Genomic DNA, 26,955 nt, shown 5'->3' with positions numbered 1-26,955 from the left:
AGTTATCCCCCCCCAGGGACCCCCTCCAGTGCTCCCAGTTACCCCCCTCCCCTCCCAGTGACCCCCCCAGTTGCTGCCAGTGACCCCCCTCAGACCCCTCCAGTGCTCCCAGTCACCACCAGTGCTCCCCCCCCACCCCTCCCAGTGACCCTCCAGAGCTCCCCGTCCCACCCCCCCCGTCCCCAGTGTCCCCAGTTCCCCCCGCCCCACTCACCCCGGGCCGTTCCCCGCTGCAGCGCGGCCTCTGGGGGCTCGGGCCCCCCCCCGGACCCCCAGTGTCACCCCACGGCCAGCCCGGGGGGGGCCCTGCGGACGGGGGCACCCATGGGGGTCCCACCCTGTTCTCCCCCCACACCCCGGACGCCTGGGGCCCCCCCATGACCCCCCCCCCCCCGGGACGCCTGCGACCCCTCCCTGCCCCTCCCGGACGCTTTGGTCGCCCTGGAACCGCCCCCCCGGATACCTGGGACCCCTCCCTGTTGTCCCCCCCAAAGGACTCCTGGGTCCCCCTGTGACCCCCCCCCCGACTCGTGGAGCCCCTTCTTGCGCCCCCCCCGGACGCCTTTGTCCCCCTGTGACCCCCCCCGCCGACTGCTGGGTCCCCACCTGGCCCCCTCCTGGACACCTGGGTCCCTCCGTGACCCCCCCGGACGCCCGGGTCTCCTCCCTGCCCCCCCCCCCCGCCCACAGCGACTTTTGCCCACCCCCCCCCCCCCGATCCTCCCGGAAGCCTGGGTCCCCCCGTGCCCCCCCCGCACCCACCTGCGGGGCCCCCCCCGTGCAGCAGCAGCAGCAGCAGGAGGAGGAGGAGGGGGGGGGCTCCAGCGCGGCGCCATCGGGGAGGGGGGCGGGGGGGGAATGTCCCACGCGTGTCCCCCCCGGCGGTGGCAGGTCCCGCGGGTCCCCTCCGTGTCCCCAGTGCTGTCCCCGGCAACCGCCCACGCGGGGGAGGTGTCGTGTCCCCCCCCCGCCTTGGCCCCCCCCGAGGCCACCGTCTCCCCGGTGACATTGCCCGGCCTTGGGCTGCGGGGACCCAGGCGTCCCGGCGCCCCCGCCTGTCCCTGGTGGCCCCAGTGTGCCCCCCCCTCCCTCCCCCCCCGTGTCCCCAGGGTCCCCCAGTGGCCCCAATGTCCCGTCCATGTCCCCCCATGTGCCCAGTCGCCCCCCGGGTCCCCAATGTCCCCCCATGTTCCCAGTGTCCCCCATGTCCCTCCATGTCCCCGATGTCCCCTGAATCCCCCAGTGCCCATTTCCCCCCTCATGTCCCCAATGTCCCCTGTGCCTGATGCCCCCAGTGTCCCCATGTCCTCTCAACGTCCCCATTGTCCCGTGTCCCCCAGTATCCCCCCACTGTCCCCCATATCAATGGCCCCATCCCTGTCCTCCCCTCCCCACTGTCCCCAATGTCCCCCCCATGACTCTCCATATCCTCGTGTCCCCATCCCCATCCTCCCACATCTTCCGGTGTCCCCCATGTCCCCAATGTCCCTGTATCACTGTCCCCTTGTCCATCCCCCCCGTCCCATGACCTCCCATCCCCAATGTCCCCCATATTGATGTTCCCTTGTCCCCATCCTCCTGTGTGTGTCCCCCCCATCCCCAGTGTCCATGTCATCCCATCCCCGTGTCCCCAGTATCCCTCATGTCCATGGCCCCCATCATCCCGTCCCCCCAATGTCCCCCCCTGTCCCCAATGTCCCTGTCCCCCATCATCCTGTCCCTCCAATGTCCCCCCCGGCCCCAGTGTCCATGACCCCCACCATCCCGTCCCTGTGTCCCCAATGTCCCCCCCGGGCCCCAGTGTCCATGGCCCCCATCACCCCATCCCCATGTCCCCAATGTCCCCCCCGGGCCCCAGTGTCCATGGCCCCCATCACCCCATCCCCGTGTCCCCCCCCCGTCCCCAGTGTCCCTCATGTCCCTGTCCCCCATCATCCCGTCCCTGTGTCCCCAATGTCCCCCCCTGGCCCCAGTGTCCATGGCCCCCATCATCCCCTCCCCGGGTCCCCTTATCCCCGTCCTCCTGTGACTGTGTCCCAATGTCCCCCCCGTCCCTATTGTCCCCCCCAGAGCCTGACGCAGCCCCTCGGGTTCCACATGCGCATTTATAATAATAATAATAATAATATAATAATAATAATAATAATAACAATAATAATAATTAATTAATAATAACGACGATAACGAGGGGGAGCCACCGCCCGCGTCCACAATGCACTAAAACTGCACCTGCTGCCACCCTGGGGGACACGGGGAGGAGGGACACAGGTGGGGACCACACCTGAGGTGGCCCCGCGGTGGCCCCCGTGCCCTGTCCCCAGCCCTGATTGTCGCTGCGTGGCCTCGTGCCGGCCCCGTGTCACCGTCACCCTGGGGCCACCGTCACCCCGGGGGGCTTCTGTGGACTGTGTCCCCATGCCGTGTCCCCACATTGTCCCTCCATGTCACATCCCCGTAACATGGCCCTGGGCCGTGTCCCCACGGTGTGTCCCGACGGCGTCCCTCTGCGCCACGTCCCCGAGCCATCTCTGTGCCACTGCTGCATGTCGTCCTTCGTGCCACATCCCCGAGCCATCTCTGTGCTGTGTCCCCAGGCCACCTCTCCATCTCATCCTTCAGCGCTGTGTCCCCGTGTCACATCCCGGTGCCATCTCTGTGCCACGTCCCCACGTCACATCCTGGTGCCATCTCCGCACTGTGTCCCCATGTCACATCCTGGTGCCACCTCTGTGCCATCCATGCCACCTCTCTGCCATGTCCCCACGTCGGGTCTCCATGTTGTCCCCTCTCTCTGTGCTGTGTCCCCGTGCCACATCCCTGTGCCATCTCCGTGCCACATGCCCATGTCACATCTCTGCGCTGTGTCACCGTGCCACCTCCATGCCACGTGCCAATGTCACACCTCTGTGCCACATCCCTGTGCCATCTCGTCGTCCCTCTGTGCTGTCTCTGTGCCACATCCCCGCAGTGTCCCCACGCATCGTCCTCCATCCCGTCACCTCCATGTGCCACATCTCCATGCCATCTCCGTGCCCATGTCCCCATGTCACATCCCTGTGTCACATCCCCAAGCCGTGCCCCCATGTCACGTCCCCGTGCCACGTCCATGTGCCGTGTCCCCGTGCCACATCTGCACGTCACATCCCGCTGTGCTGCATCCATGTCACATCCCAGCGAGCCACAGCCCCGTGCCACATCCCAGCGTGCCACGTCCCTGCACCGTGTCCCCACGCCACATCCCCGTGTCACATCCCTGTGTCACATCCCAGAGTGCCATGTCCCTGCGCTGTGTCCCCATGTCACATCCCCGTGTCACGTCCTCATGTCACATCCTGGTGCCGTGTCCCCGTGCTGTCCCCCACAGCCAGGTCCTGTCCCCATCCCTGTCCCCACTCGGGGACCCTGCACTGGGGTTGGGGACGGGGACAGTCCTGAGCTTGGAGGCCGAGGAGCTGCTGGCCCTGGGGAAACTGAGGCACGGGCCACCCGGGGGACACACACACACAGAGGGGGCACACGCGTCCCCCTGCCCCAGCATTGTAAGGGGGGTGGGGACATCAGGAGGGGACACACTGGGACACGCCAGGAGACACTGGGACAGACTGGGATCTGTTGAGACACACTGGGATCCACGAGGACAGGAGGTGACGGGTTACATCAGGATGTGCTGGGACATACTGGGGACGTGCCAGGAATGTACTGGGACACACTGGGATGTGCTGGGACACACCAGGACACACTGGGTTGCCCTGGGACACGTGGGGACACACCGGGATGCCCTGGGACACCCTGTGACACGCCAAGGTGCACGGTGACACGCCGTGGCACGTGGGGATGCAGCAGGACACGCCGGGATGTGGGTGTCCACATGGCTGCCGGGGCACACAGTGGCCGTCGCAGGTGTCATGGCCACCACAGGTGTCACAGCCGGGTGTCACGACCACCACAGGTGTCACAGCCACCACAGGTGTCCCGGGTGTCAGGGCCACCATGGGTGTCACGGCCAGCGCGGGCAGGGGCGGGCGGCGGGTGCTACCTGGTGAAGAAGGGGAGGTGGTGCTGGCTGAGGCCACCGCCGGTGCGAGGGGACTCTGTCCTGGCCATGACGTCCTTGAACCAGGTGGCCACGTCCACCTCCAGCGTCTCGTAGCGCTTGATGAAGTTGTGCTCCTGCAGGGAGGGAGGGGGTGAGCGTGGGGACATGGGAACGGGGACGTGGGCAAACAGATGGGGACAGGGGTGTGGGGACACGGGGAGATGGACACGAGCGTCAGGACATGGATGGGGGCACCAGGACACGGGCGTAGGGACACAAGGACAGGGACATGGGGGCACGGGGAGATGGACACGAGCGTCAGGACATGGATGGGGGCACCACGACATGGGTGTGGGGGCACCACGACATGGGTGTGGGGGCACCACGACATGGGTGTGGGGGCATGGATGGGGACAGGGGCATGGGGACACAAGGACAGGGACATGGGGGCACAGGGAGATGGACACGAGCGTCAGGACATGGATGGGGGCACCACGACATGGGTGTGGGGGCATGGATGGGGACAGGGGCATGGGGACACAAGGACAGGGACATGGGGGCACGGGGAGATGGACACGAGCGTCAGGACATGGATGGGGGCACCACGACATGGGTGTGGGGGCATGGATGGGGACAGGGGCATGGGGACACAAGGACAGGGACATGGGGGCACAGTGAGATGGACACGAGCATCAGGACATGGATATGGGCACCAGGTGTGGGGACAGGGACATGGGGACACAGACATGGGCACCAGGATACGGGAATGGGGACATGCATGAACACAGGGACAAAGGGGGCACAGACAGGGGGCCATAAGCATGGGGACAGGGACACAAGGACATGGGCAGCAGCACATGGCAGTAGGGACATGCACGCGCACAGGGATGGGGACAAGGACACAGGCATGGGGACGGGGACACTGACACAGGCACGGGAATAAAGACACATGACACTGGTGTAGAGACATGCACGGGGACAGGGACACATGATACTGGTGTATGGGGACAGGGATGGGGACAGGGGCTTGGGGACAAGGACAGGGAGACCGAGGACCCCCGCCAGGGACAGCAGCACGCACCCACCTGGGCAGTTGACACGTGTGGACACTGGGATGGGGCAGGGATGGGCTGGGGACATGCTGGGGACAAGTTGGGGGACTCGGGGATGGGTTGGGGACACGTGTGACAGGGACAGCCAGGGGACGACGTGGCCCTGGGGACTCACCAGTAACTTGTTGTACTTTGGTCTCTTCCTGTGGTCCTTGGTGAGGCTGCGGGAGAGGGGAGGGCGGGGTCAGCACCTTGGGGACACCCTGGGGATGTGTCCCCAACCCCAGAGAGGGTGGCTTGTCACCCTTGTCACCCACCAGTCCCTGACAAAGGCCTGGAAGTCCCCGGAGAAGCCCATGGCGGGGGGCAGCAGCGGGGGGTCCTCCTGCAGCACCTTCGTCAGCACCTCGAAATCCGTCTTGCAGTTCTGGTAGGGGAACTGCCCCGTGGCCAGCTCCACCTGCAGGGACACCGCTGTCACCGGGGGACACACACACACAGACAGGGACACGGCTGTGCCACAGGGGAGACCCCCAGGGATGTGGCTGGGACGTGGTGGGCTTGGGGGACATGGTGGCAGCACCAGAGGTGGACGCGGTGGGGAGATGGGGGGCTGTGGGGATGAGGTGGCATCATGGGGACATGGTGGGAACACAGCTGGGACACACTGGGGACAGTTTGAGAACACAGTGGGGAGCTAGGGACATGTTAGGGACACAGTGAGGATGTGGAGGGAACCCAGGGATGTGCTGGGGACACACTGGGGACATGTTGGGGACCCAGAGACGTGCGGGGGACAAGCTGGGGACACATTAGGGATGTGCTGGGGAGCCTGGGGACGTGGTAGGGACATGTTGGGGACACAGGGATGAGTTGGGGACATGGTGGGGACCCAAGGATGGGGTGGGAACAGGAATGGGTTGGAGACAGGGATAGGTTGGGGACACACTGGGGACACAGTGGGGAGCCGGGGACATGCTGGGTACCCAGAATGTGCTGGGGACCTTGGGATGGCTTGGGGACACACTGGGGACATGCTGGGGAGCCAGGGACATGGTGGGGACACAGTGGGGATGGAGGGACATGCTGGGGACAGGCTGGGGACCCAGGGATGGGCTGGGGACAAACTGGGGGAGCCAGAGATGTGGTGGGGAGGCACATTAGGGACAGGCTGGGGATGGGTTAGGGACACATTGGGGACACAGTGGGGAAGTGGGGACAAGTTGGGGAGGCACAGGGGACATGGCAGGGACCCAGGGACAGGCTGGAGTAGCAGTGGGGACCTGGGGACGGGTTGGGGACACGGTGGGGACAGGGCTCACCAGGGAGATGCCGAGGCTCCACACGTCGGCGCGGATGTCGTAGTCAGGCTTGGTGGGGTCGGGGGGGTCGATGCGCTCGGGCTGGGGGAGAGGTGGGAGGCTGAGGGACACCGGGGTGGGACCCCCAGCACCCCCAGCCCCACGGGACCCACAGTGCTGGGGGACTCCCAGCACCTACCTCTGGGGTGCAGCACTCACAGTCCTGGGGGACCCACAGCCCTGGGGGACCCCCAGCACCCACCTCTGGGGTGTAGCACCCACAGCCCAGAAGGACCCCCAGCACCCATGGTCCTCGGGGATCCCAGCCCCAGGGGACCCCCAGCACCCATCTCTGAGGTAGAGAACCCACAATCCTGGAGACCCTAGGTCCCTGGGGGACACCCAGCCCCCACCTCTGGGGTGCAGCATCCAAACCCAGCAGCGCGCACAGCCCCCACAACCCCGGGTGACCCCCAACACCCACAACTGTGGAGACCCACAGCCCCCACCTCTGGGGTGCAGCACCCAGAACCCAGCGGGGCACACAGCCCCCACCTCTGGGGTGTGGCACCCACAACCCCGGGGGACCCCCAACACCCACCATCGTGGAGACCCAGAGCCTCCACCCACCCCCAGACACCCCTGGGGTGCAGCTCCCAGATCCCAGCAGCACCCACAGCCCCATGGGACCTCCAGCACATGCAGCCCCCCACCACCCCCAACCCCAGTACAATCCTCCCCCCCGCCCCCCCCCCCAACACCCATGGGTGCTTACGGCCATGTATGCGGCGCAGCCGGCGCTGCGGGTCTTGGCTTTGGAGTCGACGAGGCGGCCGCTGATGCCGAAATCGCAGAGTTTCACCTGCCCCCGCTCGTCCAGGAGGATGTTGGAGGGTTTGACGTCACGGTGGATCACCCCGTGCTTCTCCTTCAGGTAAAACAGCGCCTTCACGATCTGCGGGGACGGACGGGGTGAGTGTGGGGACATGGGGACACTGCGGGGGGGGGACAGGGATGTGGGCATCAGGGCAGGGACACGGGGACAGGGACGTTGGGAGCACGGGGAGATGGACATGAACATCAGGACATGGGTGTGGGGACCTGTATGGGGACAGGGGCGTGGGGACACAAGGACAGTGACACGGACACAAGCACCAGGACACGGGTGTGGGGACACGGGCACAGGGATGGGGACACAAGGACAGGGACGTGGGGACACGGGAAGATGGACACAAGAGTTAGAACATGGATGTGGGCACCAGGACGTGAGTGTGGGGACATGTATGGGGACAGGGGCACCAGGACATGGGGATGGGGACACACATAGGCACACAGGGCACAGGCAGGGGGACGTGGACATGGGACCAGGGACACAAGGACATGGGCATCAGGACATGGGAGGGCACAGGGATGCGGACACAGACGTGGGGACAGGGACACAGACAAATGCACGGGGACAGGGAGACAGGCAGGGGGACACGGATGTGGAGACAGGGACACAAGGACATGGCCAGCAGGACACATGTGGGCACAGCGACGGGGACACAGACAAGCATGGGGACACAGACATGCAGACAGGGACACGGGGACACGCATGGGCATAGGGAGACAGGCAGGGGGATCTGGGACACAAGGATGTGGGCATGAGGACATGGCAGCAGGGACACACACGGGGACAGGGACAAAGGGGCACAGGCATGGGGAGAGGGACACGGGGCAGGAGGTAGAAAAGGGCCTCCACGATCTGTAGGGAGGGGTGTCAGCGGTGGTGGCCCTCCCCTCCTGGTGTCCCTGAGTGTCCCCTCACCGCCACTGTCATCTTGCCCAGGATGCGCTCGGGGATGGGGCCCTGGATGCGCTTCTTCAGCTTCTCAGCGCAGGTGCCCATCAGCTCCATGGCGATGAAGACGTCGGTCTGGGGAGGAAGAGGAAGGGTTGGTGGTGGGGGAGGGCACACATGGATCCTGGGGACACTGGGGACACCTCCCGCCATGGCTGGGGCAATGGGGACAGCACAGAGGGACAGGGGATGGAGGGGACAATGGCGGGATCTAGACATGGGGGGCCCTGTGGCCATATCCAGACCCTGGCGGGGGGAGCCCCACGGCCATATCTGGAAACCAGGGGAGGAGGGTCGCCATGGCCATATCCAGACCCCAGGAGGTGACCCCACATCCGTATCCAGCCCCCGGGGTGGGGGACCCCATGGCTGTATCCAGACCCAGGAAGGGGGACCCCCATGGCCATATCCGGACCCCAGGAGACCCCCCCACGGCTCAATCCAGATCATTTGAGGGGTCCCATGGCCATATGCAGACCTGGGACACACACACACACGACCATGGCCACATCTAGACGCCAGGAAGCCCCACTATGGCCGTATCCAGACCCCTGGGGGGGCCCCATAGCCGGATCCAGCCCCTGTGGGGGGGGGGGGGGGCCTCACAGCCATCTCCACCCATGGCGGGGGGCGCTCACGTTGGTGATGAAGGTGCCGAAGCACTGGACGATGTAGGGGCAGTCGTGGCTCTTGAGCACCACGTCCAGGTCCATCAGGATCCGCTTGTTCTCCTCCCGGTTCCCTGAGCGCCGCATTTGCTATGGGGGAGGGGGGACACAAAACAAAAACGGCGGGGGGTGTGTGTGTGTGTGTGGGTGTCAGGGTAGGATCCTGGCCCCACCATAGGGTGTGGGGACCCCCCCGGTGAGGGGGGCGGGGGGAAAAGGGGTGTCCCCAACCTTGACGGCGATGACGTGGCCTGTCTTGCGGAAGCGCATCTTCCAGACCTGCCCGCAGGTGCCGCTGCCGATCTCCCCCAGGTTCTCCAGGTCGTTGATCTCCGCCTGGTAGCGCTGGCGGGCGGGGGGGGAGGAAGGGGGGGACATGACACACAAATTGGAGGGGGGGTGTCAGGGTCCCTCCTGTCCCCTGTGCCCCCCCCCCCCCCCCTGCCCCAATACGTCCCTCCCTGGGCTCACCTGCCCCCCCACGGTGAGGTAGCCCGTCTGCTTCATGATCTCCTGGAGCTTCTGGTCGATCTCGATGCTGGGGAGAAAAGGGGGGCGGGGCTGGCCAATCAGGAGGGGAAACAGGGAGAGCCTGGCCAATCAGCACGGGGCAGGGGGAGGGCCTGGCCAATCAGCACGGGGCACAGGGGGAGCCTGGACAACTAGCAGGGGACACAGGAGGGTCTGACCAATCAGCATGGGACACAGGGAGGGCCCGGCCAACCAGCATGGGGCACAGGGGGGCACCTGGCCAATCAAACGGGGGCACTGGGGGGGGGGGGTGGGGGGTGGGAGACCTGGCCAATCAGCACACAGGACACACACCCACACAACTGACCAATCAGAATGCTCGGGGGGTGCCTGGCCAATCAGCACACAGGGAAAATGCAGGGCAGGTGCCCACCTGGCCAATCATCACTGGGGGTGCCACCTGGCCAATCAGCACAAAGGAACCTCCTCTCTGGCTGGCCAATCAGCACCCAAGGACTCCTGCACAGCCAACCAATCAGCACACAACTCTCCCAGCCGCCTGACCAATCAGCATCCACAGCCTTCTATTTGCCCAGCCAATCAGCACACACGATCCTCCAGACCACTGGCCAATCAGCATGCAGGGGCGTTGGCACATTTGGCCAATCAGCAGCTCTGTGCTCCCAGGCCCCTGGCCAATCAGCACACGGGAATCTCCCACTGGCCAATGAGCAGACAGGAGTCCCCTGCACAGCTAACCAATCAGCACTAGTGGGCTCCTGTACACCTGGCCAATCAGCATAGACCCAATCTCCTGCTCGGCCAGTCAGCACACATGATCCCTCCCTGCACTTCTGGCCAATCAGCAGCTGCGGTACCTCTGGCCAATCAGCATGTAACAAACCTCCTGCCTGGCCAATCAGGGCACATAATCCCTCCCTGCATCCCTGCCCAATCAGCATACAGCATCCCTTGGATCTTTGGCCCATCAGCAGACACAATTTCCCCCTGGACCTCTGCCCAATCAGCATCTGTGGGCTCCTGTACATCTGGCCAATCAGCACATCTACATCTCCTGCTTGGCCAATCAGCACATGAACCCCCTCAACCTCTAGCCAATCAGCACACGTGATCCCCTGGGCCACTGACCAATCGGGGCATGTGATCCTGTGGGATGTCCAGGAGCAGACATCTGACCAATCAGTGCATGGGATCCCCTGGACCTCCAGCCAATCAGCAGTTATGATCCCCCTGGACCTCCAACCAATCAGTACACGGGATCCCTTGGATCTCTAGCCAATCAGCACTCGCAATACGCCCAACCTCTGGCCAATCAGCACTCACAATTCCCTGGAGCTCCTGCCAATCAATGCACTTGATCCCCCTGGACCTCCAGCCAATCACCACACTCAATCCCCTTGGACCTCTGGCCAATCAGCACATGCGATCCCCCTGGATCTCCAGCCAATCAGCACACGGGATCCTGCCGACCTCTGGCCAATCAGCACCTGCAGGTTCTTCTACATCTGGCCAATCAGCATACAGCAAATCTTCTGCCTGGCCAATCAGCACACTCTATTCCCTTGGACCTCTGGCCAATCAGCACTCGTAATCACCCTGGACCTCCGACCAATCAGCATTCAAGCTCCCCCCCCCATTCAGCCAATCACAGCGCACCAGCCCCTACGTCCCCCGTGCCTCCCCCCACCCGCCAAGGGTGTTCCCCAGCCAGCCAGCCTACGGGGACAGGGGCTCTTCCCGCCCAGCCAATGAAGGGGGCCCGCTGGGGTGTGGTCCTGGGGTGGGCGGGGCCTCAGGGGGCGTGGTCCCGGGGGGGGCTCACCTCTCGACGCTGCGGGGCACCAGGAAGGGCGGCGGGGGCAGCCCCAGCATGTGGCGGGGGCGGGAGGGGGGGGGTGGGTGCTGGGGGCCCTCAGGGGGCACAGCCCGGCCCCCCCCGTCGCTCACCAGGGGCAGCTGCAGAGCTGGGGGGGGACAGAGAGACCCTGTCAGCCCCCAAAGTGGGGGTGGGGAGGGGGCAGAGAGACCCCCATCAGCCCCCCCAACTGTGGGGAGACAGAGAGACCCCATCAGCCCCCTAAGTGTTTGTAGGGGAGAGATCCCATCAGCCCTCCAAGGAGCGGGGGGCAGAGAGACCCTGTGAGCCCCCACAAATGGAGAGGCAGAGAGACCCTGTCAGCTCCCCAGGTGGGTGGGATGGACACAGAAAGACCCCCCCAAATGTGGGGGAGTCAGAGAGACCCCCATTAGCCCCCCAAGTTGGTGAGGGGGACACAGATAGACCCTGTCACCCCCCCAGCTTCAGGGGGAGGGAGAGACACCCCCATCAGCCCCCCAAGTGGGGGGGTGGGTGGGCAGAGAGACCCCCATCAGCCCCCCAACCCCCTCCCGGGGGCGGTGAAGCACCCCGGCATGCCCCCCTCCCCCAACCCACCCCCAGCACCCCAGGGTGGGGGGGCCAAGCCTGCACACCCGCCCCCCCCCCCAGCCCGTCTCCCAGCCCCAGTTGGCTCTTTCTGCCCCATTTTGCCCATTCTTGCCCCATTTCTGGGACATCCCCATTCCGCCTGTTCCTGCCCCACTTTGCCTCTTCTTAACCCATTTTGGCTGCCCCCCCCCCCCTCTTTTTGCCCCTTCCTTTCCCATGTTGGGACACGACCACCCCCCCATTTTGTTCCTTCCTGACCCACTTTGCCCCTTCCTGCCCCATTTTGGGACCCCCTCATTTTGCCTGTTCCTGTCCCATTTCGCCCCCCTCCCATCTCAGCCCCATTTGCCCCATTCCTGGACCCATTTCAGCCCCAATTCACCCCATTTCCCCCCCCCACCTCGATCCCGCCCCACACCCCCCCATGCCGTGCCGCATGCGCCATGCACCCCGCGGGGGGCCGGGGCCACACTCCATGCGACAGGCAGGACAGCCACGCGGGGGGCGGACAACGGGACACAACGGGACACGGGGACATTCAGGGACACACACAGGGACATTTGGGGGGGTGGGGGAAGGGACACGCAGGGAGAAGCTGACAGGGAAAAAGCTGCTCCACTGAGTGGGGAAACTGAGGCACGGGCGGGTTTAAGATGTGCTGGGGGGGGAGAGGAGGCGACCTGCTTTGGGTGGGCGCTTGGAGGGGGACGACACATATGGGGATGTCCCCAAGGAAGGGGAGAGCGAGGTGGCGGGGGGGGGACGACAGCGTTAGAAATGTGGAAGGGGGGGAATGCAGGAGAAACCCAAGCGGCGGCGAGATGTGGTGGTACCTGCTCGCTGGGACGGAGCGGGAGCGGGGCTTAGGGTGATGACGATAACTGGATTTTTTGGGGGGTGGGGGGGGGAAATGGGGGAGTGGGGGGTGGAGGGGGGTTGGGGGGGGAGAAAATAAAAAAAACGGGGAGAAAAAGGGAAAAGAAAATAATAAAAAGAAAGAAAAACACCATAAATCACAACAGGAACAAACTTGAGGCGCCCGGGGCAGGGTGTGGGGTGGGGGAAAGAACCAGAATGAACTTAAATTTCGGGGGGGGAGAGGAAAAGGGGGTGAGGGGGGGTAAAAGGGGGGTGGGGGGCTGCCTGGCGGCTCTGGACCCCCCTCAGCCTGGAAAATGCTTTTTTTTTTTTTTTTTTTTTTTAATTGCATGAAATTGTAGGGAAATTCTGGAAAATTGTCGCCTGGCAGCTGTGGTGTCCCCCGCCCCCAGTACAGGTCCTACCTGGGGGGGGGGAGGGGAGGAAGTTGGTCTCCCCCCCACAGAGGCTCCTCAGGGTGCTAATTGCAATGACACCCCCCCAAATAACCCCGAAATTCCTGCGCTGCCTCCAGCAGTGCTCAGTACAGCCCCACGGACCAGTAAAGTCTTTGTGCCCCCCCCATTTCATCCAGTAAAGCCCTTGTGCCCTCCCCTTTAACCCTGTAAAGCTCTTGTGCCCCCCTGCATTTCACCCAGTAAAGCCCCAACTGCCCCCAAACCCACCTCAGCTGCCCTCAATTACCCCCCTTGCCCCCCCAAACCCCCATTTTACCCAATAGGGCCTAAACGGCCCCCAGTATCGCTACAGTCTCCAAACAACCCCCCCAGGAGCCCTCTATGCCCCCCAACACTCCAAAACCAGCCTCAACTACCTCATAAGCCCCTTGATACCCCTAAACCAGCCTCAAATGCGCCCCCAACACCCTGAAACTGACCCAAGAGTTGTTCCCCCCCACCCCTCAAATGGCCCCAAAGCCTCCACAACAACCCTAAAATCGCCTCAACCGCCCCCCAACACCACTAAAACGGCCCAAGAGCCCCTCAACATCCCTAAAACAGGCCAAGAGCCCCCCCATCACCCCGCAAACGTCCCAAGAGCCCCCCAACACCTCTAAAACAGCCCAAGAGCCCCCCCAACACCACTACAGTGGCCCAAGAGCCCCCCATCTCCCCTCAAACGGCCCAAAAGCTGCTCCAACACCCCTCAAATGGCCTCAACCGCATCGCGGCACCCCTAAACCGGCCCAAAAGCCACCCCAACACCCCTCAAAAAGTCACGACCTCCCCCCAACGCCCCTAAAAGAGCCTCAACTGCCCTCTCAACACCCTGAAACTGGCCCAAGAGCCACCCAACACTTCTAAAACGGCCTCAACCGCCCCACAACACCCCTAAACTGGCCCCAAAGCCCCCTCAACACCCCTCAAACGGCCTCAACCGACCCCCAACTTCCCTAAAACCGCCCAAGAGCCCCCCCAACGCGCCTCAAAAAGCCCAAGAGCCCCCCTAACACGTCTCAAAAAGCCCAAGAGCCCCCCCAACACGTCTCAAAAAGCCCAAGAGCCCCCCCAACACACCTCAAAAAGCCCAAGGGCTCCCCGAACTCCCCTAAACCAGCGTAAGACCCCCCCTCCAACACCCCTATAGCGCCCTCAGCGTCCGCCCCCCCGCCTCGGCCCAGCACAGCCCTCACGGCCCCCCACCTCCCCACAGCACCACCTCAACAGCCCCCCCACCACCTAAATCACCCCACAGCCCCTTTAACAAGGCCGCAACCACGAGGGGCGCCCCTAACCCACGCCTCCCCCCCCCAAAATCACCTCAGCCGCCCCCGCCGGGGCCTAGGCCCGGCTCCCTCTGTGTGTGTGTGTGTTCCCCCCCCACCCCCGGCTTTCCCCCTTTCCCTCGGCGGTGCCTTACTAGGCCGGGCCCGGGCGGGACTAATGTCGAGGTTGAGGTCGATCCGGCGGCGGGCTTCTCGGTTCTCCTGCTTGAGCTTGGCCTCCAAACGGGAGAGCTTCTGCTCCAGCGAGGACGCCGCCATCTTCCCCCCGCTGCAGCCGCCGCCGCCGCCGCCGCGCAGCCAGAATGCACAAACAGGCCTCTGCGCACGCGCGGCGGCCGGCGAAGCGCAGCCTCCCGCGCAACCGGGGGATGTTTTGGGTGCCGGCGGCCACCGTCCTGTCCGCGGCGGCTTCGGGAGGGTCAGTGCGCATGCGCGGAGCCCGCTTTGCCAGGCCCCGGCGAGGCCCGCGCATGCGCACAGAGACCCCGCCCCAACAGGGGGCTGGGGAGGGGTATACAGACCCCCTCCCCAACATAGGGACACCCCCCCACCCCCCCACCCCCCGCCTTGGGGACCCCCAGTAACCCCTCCAGCCCCCCCCTCCCCATAACACCCCCCCAACACCCATGTCCCGTCCCCCCCCCCCCCCGAGGTGCCTTATGGGGTGGGAGGCACTAAGAGGTCAGGAGAGGCCAGGACCCCCCCAAAAGGGGGGTGTCACCCCCAAAAGGACACCCAGACTACCCCGAAAGGGCCCGCACCCCCCTAAGGAACACCAAGACTGCCCTTAAAGGGCCCCCGCCCCCAAAAGAGCACCCAGAACCACCCCCCAAAAAGGACCCCCAGCTCCCCCCAAGAGACCCCTCCCCCCCAAAGGGCCCCCACCCCCAAAAGAGCACTCAGAACTCCCCCCAAAGGACCCCCAGCCCCCCACAAAGAGAACCTTCCCCCCTTGAAGGGCCCCCACCCCCCCTAAGGAGCACCCTGACCCTCCCCAAAGGGTACCCCCAAAAAAGTGCACCCTGATCCCCCCCAAGGTCTCCCCACGCCCCCTAAAAAGCAGTCAGATCCCGCCCAAAGGGCTCCCCCCCAAGATCATTCAGACCCCCCCAAAGGACCCACACCCCCAAAAGAACACCCAGAACCCCAACAAGCCCCACCCCCACCCCAAAGGGCCCCCACCCTCCCTAAAAAGCAGCAAGACCCCCCCAAAAGGGATGCCACACCTCCTCCAAAGGGCCCCCAGACCCCCCACCAAGGGCCCCTACCCCCCTAAAGAGCCCCCAGACCCCCCCAAAGGGCCCCCATTCCCCTAAGGAGCACCGAGACCTCCCCCCTAAAAGCCCCCAGATGCCCCCAAAGGGCCCCCACCCCTCAAAAGAGCACCCAGGACCTCCCACAAGGACACCTAACATCCCCAAGGGCCCCCCCCCCCAAAGCACCCAAACCCCTCCCCAAGAGCACTCAACCCCCCAAAGAGCACCCAGATCCTCCCCAAAGGGCCCCCAGCACCCCTACATGGACCCAGACCCCCCCAAAAGGGCCCCCACGTGCACCCCAAGTGCCCCCACACCCAAAGGTCACCCAAGCACCCGGTGCTCCCGACTGCCCTAAATAGCCCCCAGACCCCCCAAAAGGCCACCAGATCCCCCCCCTAAAGGGCCCATATCTCCCAAAGGGCCACGAAGAACCCCCAAATGTTTGCGATCTTGGCAGCCGGGGCTGCGGTGAGTGGAGGAGGTGGCCCAGGGGGCTTGTGGGCGAGGAAAGCAGCTCCCAGAGAGCGCAAGGTCGAGCCACGGTTTTCTCTCCACCGGCCACAGCCTCAGCTGCCGAAATCCCAAACAGCCGGGGCTTGATCCCACGGCCGAAATCCCAAACAGCCGGGGCTTGATCCCACGGCTGAGGCGCCTGGAGGGACAACCTGGCCTTGTTCTCACCCTTTGGGGAACCGCTTCCCTCGCCCTAACAGCTGTGGGGTGCCGGGCTTTCCTGCTGTCCCTGGCCTTTAACCCGCCCCACGCCGCCGCGCTGACCCAAAAACGCTGAATGCCCGTGGGTGGCACTCCCGGCGATGGCACCAGGGGGGACAACTCGGGCTTGTTCTCACCCCCTGGGGGAAATGCTTCCGCTGCCGCGCCAGCTGCGGGGCGCTGGGCTTTCCTAGCCTTGGCGGACCTGTGGATGGGCACCAAAGCTGCGCCGGCGGACCAAAATCCCAAACGGCTGGGACTGGCGCCCGCGGCAAAGGCGCCGGGGGGGGGGACAAAACCCAGGTTTGTTCTCACCCCCTAGGGGAACCGCTTTTGGCGGGCACCTCCTAACAGCCTGCGGCTTTTGGATGCCCGCATCTTTGTAGCAGGAAGAGCCAGATCTTCATCAGGGTGCGTGGTGCCGGATGAGGGACAAGTTGAAGCTTTTCCCCATCCTGCCGGGAGGGCCAGGACGCTTGTTTCCCACAGCAGTCAGGGTCAGCTGTGGGGTGCAGATAGGCTGAGTGGAGGAAATGCCTTGGGCTCCAATGGAAGCTCCAGATTTTAATTAGTGCCACTACACTGGCTGCAGTTCGACGTGAGTTACCTCACGCTACTGTGAACTCACACCTAGCTGGTAGAGTTTTCTTATTTAAGAAAACATCTCCCTGAGGAAAGCAGAGGTGGGGGAAGAGGAGAGCACTCTTTAAGTTTCCCAAATCCCAGGGTGGTTGCCAAGCCACCCCTTTCTTCCTCGCTGCCATCCCATTCCTGGGAAGCACATCTGGTGGAGCTCCATTCTCTAATCGTTGGGGTGCCTGTGTAGCTTTCATAAAACGAGTCTTAGTCTGCCTAAAGACTTGGGAAGTAGAAATCTACATCTCCATTAGTCCTACCAGGCGTCTTTTTTAAGGTGATCGACAGCAGGCGTGATTCCCCATCCCAAAGTGCACAGCTAAAATGGATCAGACAGAGGGTGCTCTTGCAAAACTCATCCTGTGACTAATGCGGTGAAATCCTCTTGGCGGCCGGTCACCAGTGGTGTCCCTCAGGGCTCAGTTTTGGGGCCGGTTTTGTTTAATATCTTTATCAATGATGTGGATGAGGGGATTGAGTGCACCCTCAGTAAATTTGCAGATGACACCAAACTGGGTGGGGGTGTTGATCTGCTGGAGGGTAGGAAGGCTCTAGAGGGACCTGGGCAGGCTGGATCCATGGGCCAAGGCCAACTGTGTGAGGTTTAATAAGGCCAAGAGCCGGGTCCTGCATTTCGGTCACAACAACCCCAAGCAACGCTACAGGCTTGGGGCAGAGTGGCTGGAAAGCTGCTCGGCAGAAAAGGACCTGGGGGTGCTGGTGGAGCCAGCTTAACATGAGCCAGCAGTGTGCCCAGGTGGCCAAGGTGGCCAACAGCATTCTGGCTTGTATCAGGAACAGCGTGGCCAGCAGGAGCAGGGAAGTGATGGTGCCTCTGTACTGGGCACTGGTGAGGCCTCACCTCGAGTGCTGTGTTCAGTTCTGGGCCCCTCTGTACAAGAGGGACATTGAGGTGCTGGAGCGTGTCCAGAGGAGAGCGACCAGGCTGGTGAGGGGTCTGGAGACCAGGGCATATGAGGAGAGGCTGAGGGAGCTGGGCATGTTTAGCTTGGAGAAGAGGAGGCTGAGGGGAGACCTCATTGCCCTCTACAACTACCTGAAAGGAGGGTGTGGGGAGGTGGGTGTTGGGCTCTTCTCCCAGGTGAATAACGACAGGACCAGAGGAAATGGTCTGAAGCTGCGGCAGGGGAGGTTTAGATTAGATATCAGGAAGAATGACTTTACTGCAAGAGTGGTCAGGCACTGGAACAGCCTGCCCAGGGAGGTGGTTGAGTCCCCATCCCTCGAGGTATTTAAGAAATGTCTACATTTGGCACTTCAGGGCATGCTCTGAAGGGCAGAGACTGTAGGTTGTTGGGGTTTTTTTTGGGTTTTTTTTTGTTTTTTTTTTTTGTGTGTGTGTGTGTATGGTGGGACTCGATGATCTCAAAGGTCCTTTCCAACCATGAAGATTCTATGATTCTATGACTCTGCAGGTGGCAAGGACTCCGCCGATTCCAGAAGCCACGTATCAGCAGGCCCTGGGTGAGCGGCAGCAAACCAACACGCTGCAAGCGGGAGTTCGAAGGACGGTTTGCGTGGGAGGAGGCGGGAGAAGGGCAGCGCGCTCTTCCATTGCGGGGCTGCTGCCTGCTCTGCCCACCTGCAGCCTTATGCCGCAGCCCCGACGGTCACCTCGACCCCAGACAGCCGTTGGCCGTGCAAACCCACCCAGCAGCTTGAGGTCTCCAGGGAATGAGAAAGGCTTCTTAGGCTTTGGGATCTCTAGAAGGCTGGTGGCAGCGGCACGGGGGAGGGCTGTGCTCCGCAGCGGTTGGGCACCATCTCCCTCCCTTGCCAGGCTGGCCCAGGAGGTGGCCACTCAGACAGGGCTTCCTCGCGGGGAAGCTGCCGTCCGCGTGGAGGGCTGTAAGGTCTGTACCCCGCACTCCTGCGCGGAGGAGGGTGCAAGCTCCACCTGCGCGAGGTGTGCTCCGGTTGGAGTCCCTCAGACAGCAGGCGGGAGCTGCGGGAGGAAGTCAGCGGGCGACGCCGTGTCAGACGGGGAAAAAAAAAAAATGGATAAAGTATTGCTTGAGGTGTGGCAAAGAAGAAAAATCCGGCCCTGAGACACTGGCCTCCAAGGACTAGCAGACAAGGAGCACCAACAGCAAAGAGACGGCGCCTTGGGGAAGGAGGCGTCATGGTCTGTGGTGACGCACAGCGGCAGGATATCACGTTCCCCCTGTTTCCTTGTGTATACCGACCAGCAACAGATACGAAGTCTTGGCAGTAGATGAAGATGGGCAGGACTCGCAGGAAGAAACTGCCTGTTGTGCTGGTCTGGGCTGGGGTAGAGTTAATTTTCGTCATAGTTAACCGGTATATAGGGCTACGTTTTGGATTTGTGCAGAAAACAGCTGTGGGTAACACAGGGATGTTTTAGTTACTGCCGAGTGCAGCGTACGCGGAGTCAAGGCCTTTTCGGCTTCTCGCCCCACCCTGCCAGGGAGGCAGCTGGGGGTGCACAAGAAGTTGGGAGGGGACACAGCTGGCAGAGCTGGCCCAAGTGACCAACTGGTGGCAGAATACACAGAATTCCCACATACAGCATGAGAATGAAACCCCATAAATTGAGCCCCGCTGCGTCTGTGAGTCCTGCAGGGACCCGTCTGTCCTGGTTCCCCCGTCAAAGGGCTGCTTCCTCCACGGAAGGGGATAGGCGAGTCACCGTTGCCTGCCCCGCTGGCAGCGACTCAGCCCTGGGGACGGCCCAGTGCCCTTCAGGGCTCTCCAGCTCTGATGTGGGGCTCAGCGGGTCTTTTGCCCATCTTGGGTGGTGTTTCCCTGTGCTCCCTCCCCGCCTCCGCACGGGCACGGAGCAGTTCTGGATAAACAGCTTTTCACGGAACAAAAAAAAAAGAGCAAAGGTGTCACAGAAGCTGTTATAATATAACACCACCCCACTTCACCCCCAACTACACCACACCCCAGTCCATCTCCATCTCATCCCTGCTGTGGGTCTAATCCCACCTTTCCACCCCAGTGCTGGCTACGGGAAGCCTGTGCTTACTGCGTAGTTCTGGCAAGGTGCTCTTACGGTGCTTTCCCCCCGGTTTTTTGGACAGACCAGGCTGGGACTGTGGCAGGTTCATCCCTGCAGCTGACCGTGGCTCCTGGGGCTCCATCTTGATGGTGGTGAATCGGTCTACGCTCAGGATTGCGTTGGATGTCTCCGGGATGCTGTAGTCAGGGGTGAGCAGCTCCATGGGCAGCGAGAGTGCATCGATGTCACAGTGGGAGATGGCGCCACCGGTGCCACCAGGGTTGCCAGGCGTGGGGACACTGCTGGGACCATCCTGGCTGACCCACCCCACATCCAGGGAGCAAAGAGCCTTATGACCTCTTCCAGAAGCACCTCCTCGGGCAGTGCAATGTTGCCTGCCGGGTCCCCAACAGCTTGGGTGGGGGGTGGCAGCACCAGTGGCTGAGGAGGACCTTGCTGCCCAGGGGGGCTGTTGCTGCCCAGGTGTGCCCCCGTGGGGGTGGCCGTGTCAGAGAGGCTTAGCCGTGCCGACTAGCCCTCGATGTGCTCGTATCTCCCTAAAGTGCCGAGGGAGCTGGCCAATGTCACTGCAAGGCCCCTCTCCATGAACTTGGAAAGGTCATGGTTGCTGGGAGAGGTTCCCAAGGACTGGAAGGAAGCACACATAAGTCCTATCTTTAAGAAGGGCGAGAAGGAGGATCTGGGGAGCTGTCAGCCTGTCTCATCTACCATCTTCCAAGACAAGCTGAGGAAGGGTAGGCTAGACAAGTTGAAGCTGAGGTGGACTGAGAACTGATCCAACAGACAGGCTCAGACCAGTGGCACAAAGCCCAGCAGGAGGCCAGTCCCTCGTGTAACCCCGGCATTCATACTGGCTCCTACAGTGCTTAACCTCTTCATCAAGAACCTCAAGGATCGGGCAAACGCAGCAAGTTGCTGATGCCACAAAACTGGGAGATAAAACAGATGGGTGTTCTACCATCCAGAAAGACCTCGACAGGCTGGAGAATGGGGAAGAAAGGAATCTCATGAAGTTCAACAATGGGAAAAGCAAGTCTGCACGTGAGGAGAAATAATGCCCTGCACCAGTAAAGGCTGGGGCCTGACTGACTGAGAGCTTCTCTGCGCCTTGGCAGAGAAGGGCCTCCTGGTGGACAAGCAGCTGACCATGAGCCAACAGTGTGGCCTTGTGGCAAAGAAGATCAAGAGCTTCCTGGGGTGCATTAGGAATAGCATTCCCAGCAGGATGAGGATGGTGAGCCTTCCTCTTTCCTCAGCGCTGGTAACACCACTTCAGCAGTGCCGTGTCCAGTGCTGGACTCCCCAGAACAGGAGGGACATGGGCTTAGAGGAGTGTGTCCGATGAAGAGCCACAAAGATGGTTAATGGACTGGAGCACCCTTCACGTGAATCGAGGCTGAGCGAGCTGGGACTGTTCAGCCTGGAGAAGAGCTGGCTCCAAGAGGGTTCTTGTCAAAGTCCATCAATATCTGATGGGAGGACATGGAGAAGAGGGAGTCAGGCTCTCAGGGATACCCAGCAACAAGACAAGAGGCCACGGGCACAAACTGAAACACATGACATTTCATCTGAACGTAAGAAAACACTTCTTGACTGTGGGTGGCTGATCACGGGAACTGGTTGCCCAGAGAGATTGTGGTGTCTCCCTCCGTGGAGATATTCAATCCCAGTCCTGGACAACCTGCCCCAGGTGGCCAAGCTCGCTTAACAAGAGATTGGACTAGGCTGTCTACGCAGGCCTCTTCTAACACTCCTTACTCTGTGATTCTGGAATGCCCGGCAGTATTTCTGAGAAATTTTCTGTGGTACCCCTGTGCTAGTTGGACTCCTGGTGCCTCGTGCCCATCCTCCTTTTGGGGATGAACTCAGTCACTGTGTAATCCTGAGGACAGGGTTGACCAGGGATTACAAATGTCAGCAAATCCTCAACACGCAGCAGTGTTCACTACCCTCGCACCCACCGTCCATTCTCTCCCCCTACAGGGGTATGGCGTGGAAGTGACCTCTGGAGGTCTCGAGCATCATGGTCTGCCCTGAGCAGGGAGAACTTTATGGTTAGGTCAGATTGGGCAGTGCTTTCTCCTGATCTAGCGCCGATCCACTGTCATGGCGATTTCCCCCTTCCCCTCCACCCCTAAAACTCTTTAGAAAAGCTCCTTTCTGCCTCTCTTTGTCTTGTCCTCATTGTCTTTTATCCTTTCCACCCCCCATCCCAGGGGCCATGGGGCTCAAGAGAGAAGACCTCCAGCAGCTCCTCTGCACAACTGGTCAGGGAGTAACACAGCCAGTGGTTCTCCTGAGAGAGGAGGCACCACGAGCTGCAGTGCAGGGCACCGACACGTGGCACTGGGTGCGCAGTTCCCAGCAGGTAGTGCCAGTGGCTGAAGCCTCCAAGGGACACCTGGCTCCACAAGCAGCGTTGAGTCCTTTAGTGACCGTGGAGAGCTGCTCTGGTGGGGAGTGGTGGGGCTGGCACTGCCCAGTCTCAGCTGTGTTCCAGCTGCTGGTTTCCAGTCGCACCTGCTCTGTGGTTTGCAGGGGTCTGGGCATGGACAGGGGCAGGGCAGGACTGCCTGTCCTACTGATACAGCCACTGAGCCCAGCAGGAGGATGGAGATGGTCACGTTGAAACGTGATCAGCGCTGCCCACGGCCGTGGTGAAAGGTGAGGGCTGGAAATGGCTGGTATGGGGACATGGGTCTTGAATGAAGCTCCTGTGGAAGGTTTTCCTGTCTGTTCACGCGGGCATCAAGCCAGGCTGTCTTTTTGCATTGAGGGACTTTTCTTGAGGGTCCATGGGCTTATAGGGATGGTCTGCAGTTTCCCAGGTTCTCCTCCACATGCTGCCTTTTCCTGTGGGGAACACAAAGGCTTCTAGCCCTGCAGATGACCCGGGAGAGGCCTTGTCCACTCTGTGCTCACAGCTGGACTCCTGTCCTCCAGCTCAGCCCTGGCTGAGTAGCCTTGTTTGGAGGTGACTTCTGGGATAAGGACTGGCAGACTGGGCAAGGGAGGCTGTCTCCAGGTCATGGAGTGGTCCAGCAGGGACTGAAGGACAGCAGTGAAATGAAGTGGCTTCTGGGTGTATTCTTCCTTCAGTGCAAGCCCTGACACAGGGTCACAGCCTCCCTTTTGGTGTCACCCTTCAGGAGGGATGATGGCGAGCGGGGGACACCCATCCTTCAGCTACTCCCCAGGCCTGCTAGTGTACCAGGACAGCGTGCACTGCTGATGCTGCACCACGAGCATGCTTTAGGGTAACCAAACCCTTGGCACTGCCTTGGATTAGCTGAGCACCAGCATTCTTCTCTGTGAGGAAATTCTCAGCCTGGATCCGCTCCTGTCTGACCTCTCCCCATCCCTCCTCTGATCCTCACACCTCCTGCTGCTCCTGCTCTCCTCCCCGTGTTCCCTGCAGGGCCTGGAGCTGGTGGTGCCACTCTGCAGCAAAAGGGGGTTGTGGTGCCCTGGGCCATGGCGTAACTCCACGCTGGTCAGGCTGGGAAGCAGCTCTGGGTAGACGGGAGCACTTCGCAGAGGTCTGCAGCTGTGGAAGGAGCACAAAGCATTCCCTCTGACTCCGGATGTTGGCCAGGGAGCATGTTGACCCACCCATGTTCTTTTACTAAGGAAGACGTTAATCGCCCAGCAGTGTGCTTGTCTTGGTCTTTCTGGCTCCCCACTGCCTCTCCTGGTGTTGGCAGAGACCTTGTCTGCTTGTGGATACTTAAATACAGTGCTTCACCTTTGGATAACATCACTTGGACAGTCTCTTGTTCTGTCAGGCCCACCTCAGGAACATGGCTCCTGTACATGCCCTCTGCTCTCCTGGGGGCTCCGGGTTCCCTTCCAGAAAGCCGGGCAGCTACCGTTCAGCTCTGCTGCAAGTGGAACAGCCCTGAGCAGGCAATTCAGAGCCCGTTCCCCATCCCCAGTGGCACTGGGCACCCACGTGACGCAGCTGAGTCCATCCCTCATTCCCTCTGACCCTTCCCATGAGCCCATGGAGAAGCAAGCGCTGCAGCAGCCCATGGAGAGGGAAGTTCCTGGAACCTATTCCTGACTTCAGCCAGAAGAAGAAGCCAACCTCCAGGCGCTGCACTGGGGAGACACCCTTTATTACGGAGCTGCGCCACGGGCAGACAGGTCTGCTACTGCGACGACACATTTACCTAAAGCCTCGGGCTTAAAGGGCAAAGCGGGATCATGCCTCTGGAGATATGGAATGAATTCAGACATTTCTGTATGAGCCCGATCATCACAGATGCCAAACCAAATAAAGTACAAGCCTGTCCTGGCCCAAATTCGGAACGCCCTGTGAGGAGAGACGGGCAGCTTACTGCTGCTGAAGGCGAACCCATTGAATCAGTTTGCTCAGGGCATCCTTCAGCTCCTGGTTCCTCATGCTGTAGATGAGGGGGTTCACTGCTGCAGGCACCACCGAGTAGAGAACTGCCACCACCAGGTCCAGAGCTGGGGAAGAGACGGAGGGGGGCTTCAGGTAGGCAATCATACAACTGCTAATGAACAGGGAGACGACGGCCAGGTGAGGGAGGCACATGGAAAAGGCTTTGTGCCGTCCCTGCTCAGAGGGGATCCTCAGCACGGCCCTGAAGATCTGCACGTAGGACAGCACAATGAAAACAAAACATCCAAAAGCAAAGGCAAGACTAAACACAAGAAGCCCAGATTCCCTCAGGTAGTCATCTGAACAGGAGAGCTTGAGGATCTGGGATATTTCGCAGAAGAACTGGTTTATGGCATTGCCTTGGCAGAGGGGTAGGGAAAATGTACTGGCCGTGTGCAGCAGAGCGTGGAGGAAACCACTGCCCCAGGCAGCTGCTGCCATGTGGACACACGCTCTGCTGCCCAGGAGGGTCCCGTAGCGCAAGGGTCTGCAGATGGCAACGTAGCGGTCATAGGCCATGACGGTGAGAAGGGAATACTCTGCACCAAAAAAGAAGAATAGAAAGAAGACCTGGGCAGCACATCCTGAGTAGGAGATTGCCTTGGTGTCCCAGAGGGAGTTGGCCATGGATTGAGGGACTGTGGTGGAGATAGAGCCGATATCAAGAACAGAGAGGTTGAGGAGGAAGAAGTACATGGGAGTGTGGAGGCGGTGGTCGCAGGCTACAGCTGTGGTGATGAGGATGTTGCCCAGGAGGGCAGCCAGGTAAATGGCCAGGAAGAGCCAGAAGTGCAAGAGCTGCAGCTCCCGCGACTCTGCGAACGCCAAGAGAAGGAACTCTGTGATGGAGCTGCTGTTGGACATTTGGTCCCTCTGGGACTCGGGTGCTGTCCAAGGAGAAAAAGATATGGACAAGTTAGGGCAGCTTTGTCTGAGGAAAACCTGTTCTGTTTGTCATCGAGTCTGCCCACATCACCTCTCTTCTTCTCAAGAGGACCTTCATGCAGCTTCCTCCCTTCAGCTCTTGCTTGCTACAGCAGCTGGTACACAGAAGCAGGAAAAAAAAGCCCCATATATACCTTGAGGTGGACACTGAGGATGGACACTCTGGGCTGAGTGCAGGAGCCAGGGTGCAGTGACCCTGTGGGAATAGTCTCCATGACCTGGAGGAAAAGAGCACATTAGCACTGGGGCCGCCTGCCTCTGGAAAAGTGCCCTAGGAGGGATTTCTCTTTTCTGGTTTTACTCTTCCGAGCAGACGTGCCTGGGTCTGAATCACTCGGGAGAGCTGGTCTCTCCAGCAGTCTTGTTCCCAGCCCCTCCGTCCTGCTTCCCTCAGCTGGAGGATGAGCACACTCAGAAGTTACTCTGAGAAAGGAACTGGACAGAGACGGGGGATTCACCATCCAAAGTGCAAACTCCCCAAACTCCTCTCACTTGCCCGTGTTTGACCATGGAACTGTTTATCTTTTTCCACCCCATCCTCTGCAGACTGAGGTCTGCCCTGCAGAAACCTCCCGGCGGCAGGGCATATGCTGGGGCACCCTCATGTTCCGTGGTGCAGAGCAGGAGGTCAGAAGCAAACACACCATGGCCAGTAAGCATGCTGCTGCTGCAGTCTGGGACTGAAGAGCGGGTGATGGGCTGTTATCACATTTCCAGCAGACTTACTGATCTCTCGGTCTCAGTCTCGTGTTCAAACTGAAGATCTTCTTTTCCATTTCTCTCCCTCCCCCAGCTCTTCCCAGTGGTACAAACCTGAAAGAACATTCTCAGGAGAGTTTTTCGTTCTTTAATCTCTGACTTGACCTTCCTCTTGGAATGTCTTCTCACAAATGTCCTGGAGGCAATCTGGACCTGTGAGCAGCCCTGACCCACACAGCATCCTCTAGACAGCAATATGACCCTGCCCTGCTGGGGGTCACTCCTTCCACCCACGGCTTCTCCCCGCAGTGCTGTGGGGGGCTCCCTGGGCAGGCTGAGAGCTGACCCTGGCAGGCGGCAGAGTCCCTGCCCCGGCACACAGCCCCCGGGGGTGCAGGGACCCTGCTCTGAAGGACCGCCCTGGGCACCCCTGCCTGCAAACCCGCACTTATACCCCTCCAACTCTGCCCAGGAGAAGGCAGCCATCATGCCCTGTGCCTCTGAGGGTGCAGAAGGGAAGCCCTGCTCTGGAGCACATCCTCCTCCTCTGCACTGGAGAAGCTGTGAGAGCCTTCCTGGAAGATACCACGGGCTATTGGACGTGCCAGCTTTAAGAGATCGCTCCAGGAACTGCAGCTGCACTGCCCTGCACCCAGAGACTTACCATGGGAAAGGCCGTAAAGATTTCTCCCGCGGTGAGCTCTCAGCATCCTCCCTCCCCAGGCTGCCTTTAAGCTCTCTCTGTCTCACTTGTCTCCTCTTGTGACCCCAGCCCTGCCGCGCTTGGCAGAGGAGCTGCTCCTGGGCAGAGCTGTCTCTCTGCAGCGCTGCCCGCTTGCCATGAGCTCCCTCCATCCCAGGAGCC

General features: G+C 61.5%; 2 protein-coding genes across 3 annotated transcripts; both read right to left on the bottom strand.

Annotated features, from left to right (window-relative positions):
* Positions 1–2,086: 2,086 nt before the first annotated feature.
* Positions 2,087–14,746, bottom strand: MAP2K7 (mitogen-activated protein kinase kinase 7). Of its 2 annotated transcripts, XM_063322153.1 has the most exons (12): positions 14,557–14,746; positions 12,651–12,698; positions 11,212–11,353; positions 9,369–9,435; positions 9,129–9,242; positions 8,868–8,987; positions 8,197–8,304; positions 7,165–7,344; positions 6,411–6,491; positions 5,406–5,548; positions 5,264–5,309; positions 2,087–4,170 (listed from the first exon to the last, which is right to left on the bottom strand). In XM_063322153.1, the coding sequence occupies exons 1-12, from the start codon at positions 14,678–14,680 to the stop codon at positions 4,033–4,035; spliced, it is 1,311 nt and encodes a 436-aa protein (XP_063178223.1). In that variant the 5' UTR covers positions 14,681–14,746; the 3' UTR covers positions 2,087–4,032. The 2 variants fall into 2 exon arrangements, with proteins under 2 accessions (XP_063178223.1, XP_063178224.1); XM_063322154.1 differs by lacking the exon at positions 12,651–12,698.
* A 9,628-nt stretch (positions 14,747–24,374) lies between these two features.
* LOC134509597 (olfactory receptor 14C36-like) lies at positions 24,375–25,337 on the bottom strand. The gene has a single exon (XM_063322168.1). It carries the CDS (start codon positions 25,308–25,310, stop codon positions 24,375–24,377), a length of 936 nt encoding a protein of 311 aa, XP_063178238.1. The 5' UTR covers positions 25,311–25,337.
* Between the last annotated feature and the right edge of the window lie 1,618 nt (positions 25,338–26,955).

Source organism: Chroicocephalus ridibundus, unplaced genomic scaffold (genome assembly GCF_963924245.1).
Source record: "Chroicocephalus ridibundus unplaced genomic scaffold, bChrRid1.1 SCAFFOLD_92, whole genome shotgun sequence".
In the NCBI taxonomy this organism is placed as follows: Eukaryota; Metazoa; Chordata; class Aves; order Charadriiformes; family Laridae; genus Chroicocephalus; species Chroicocephalus ridibundus.
The sequence above is the reverse complement of the archived record's forward strand: the minus strand, read 5'-3'. Positions and strand labels throughout refer to the sequence as shown.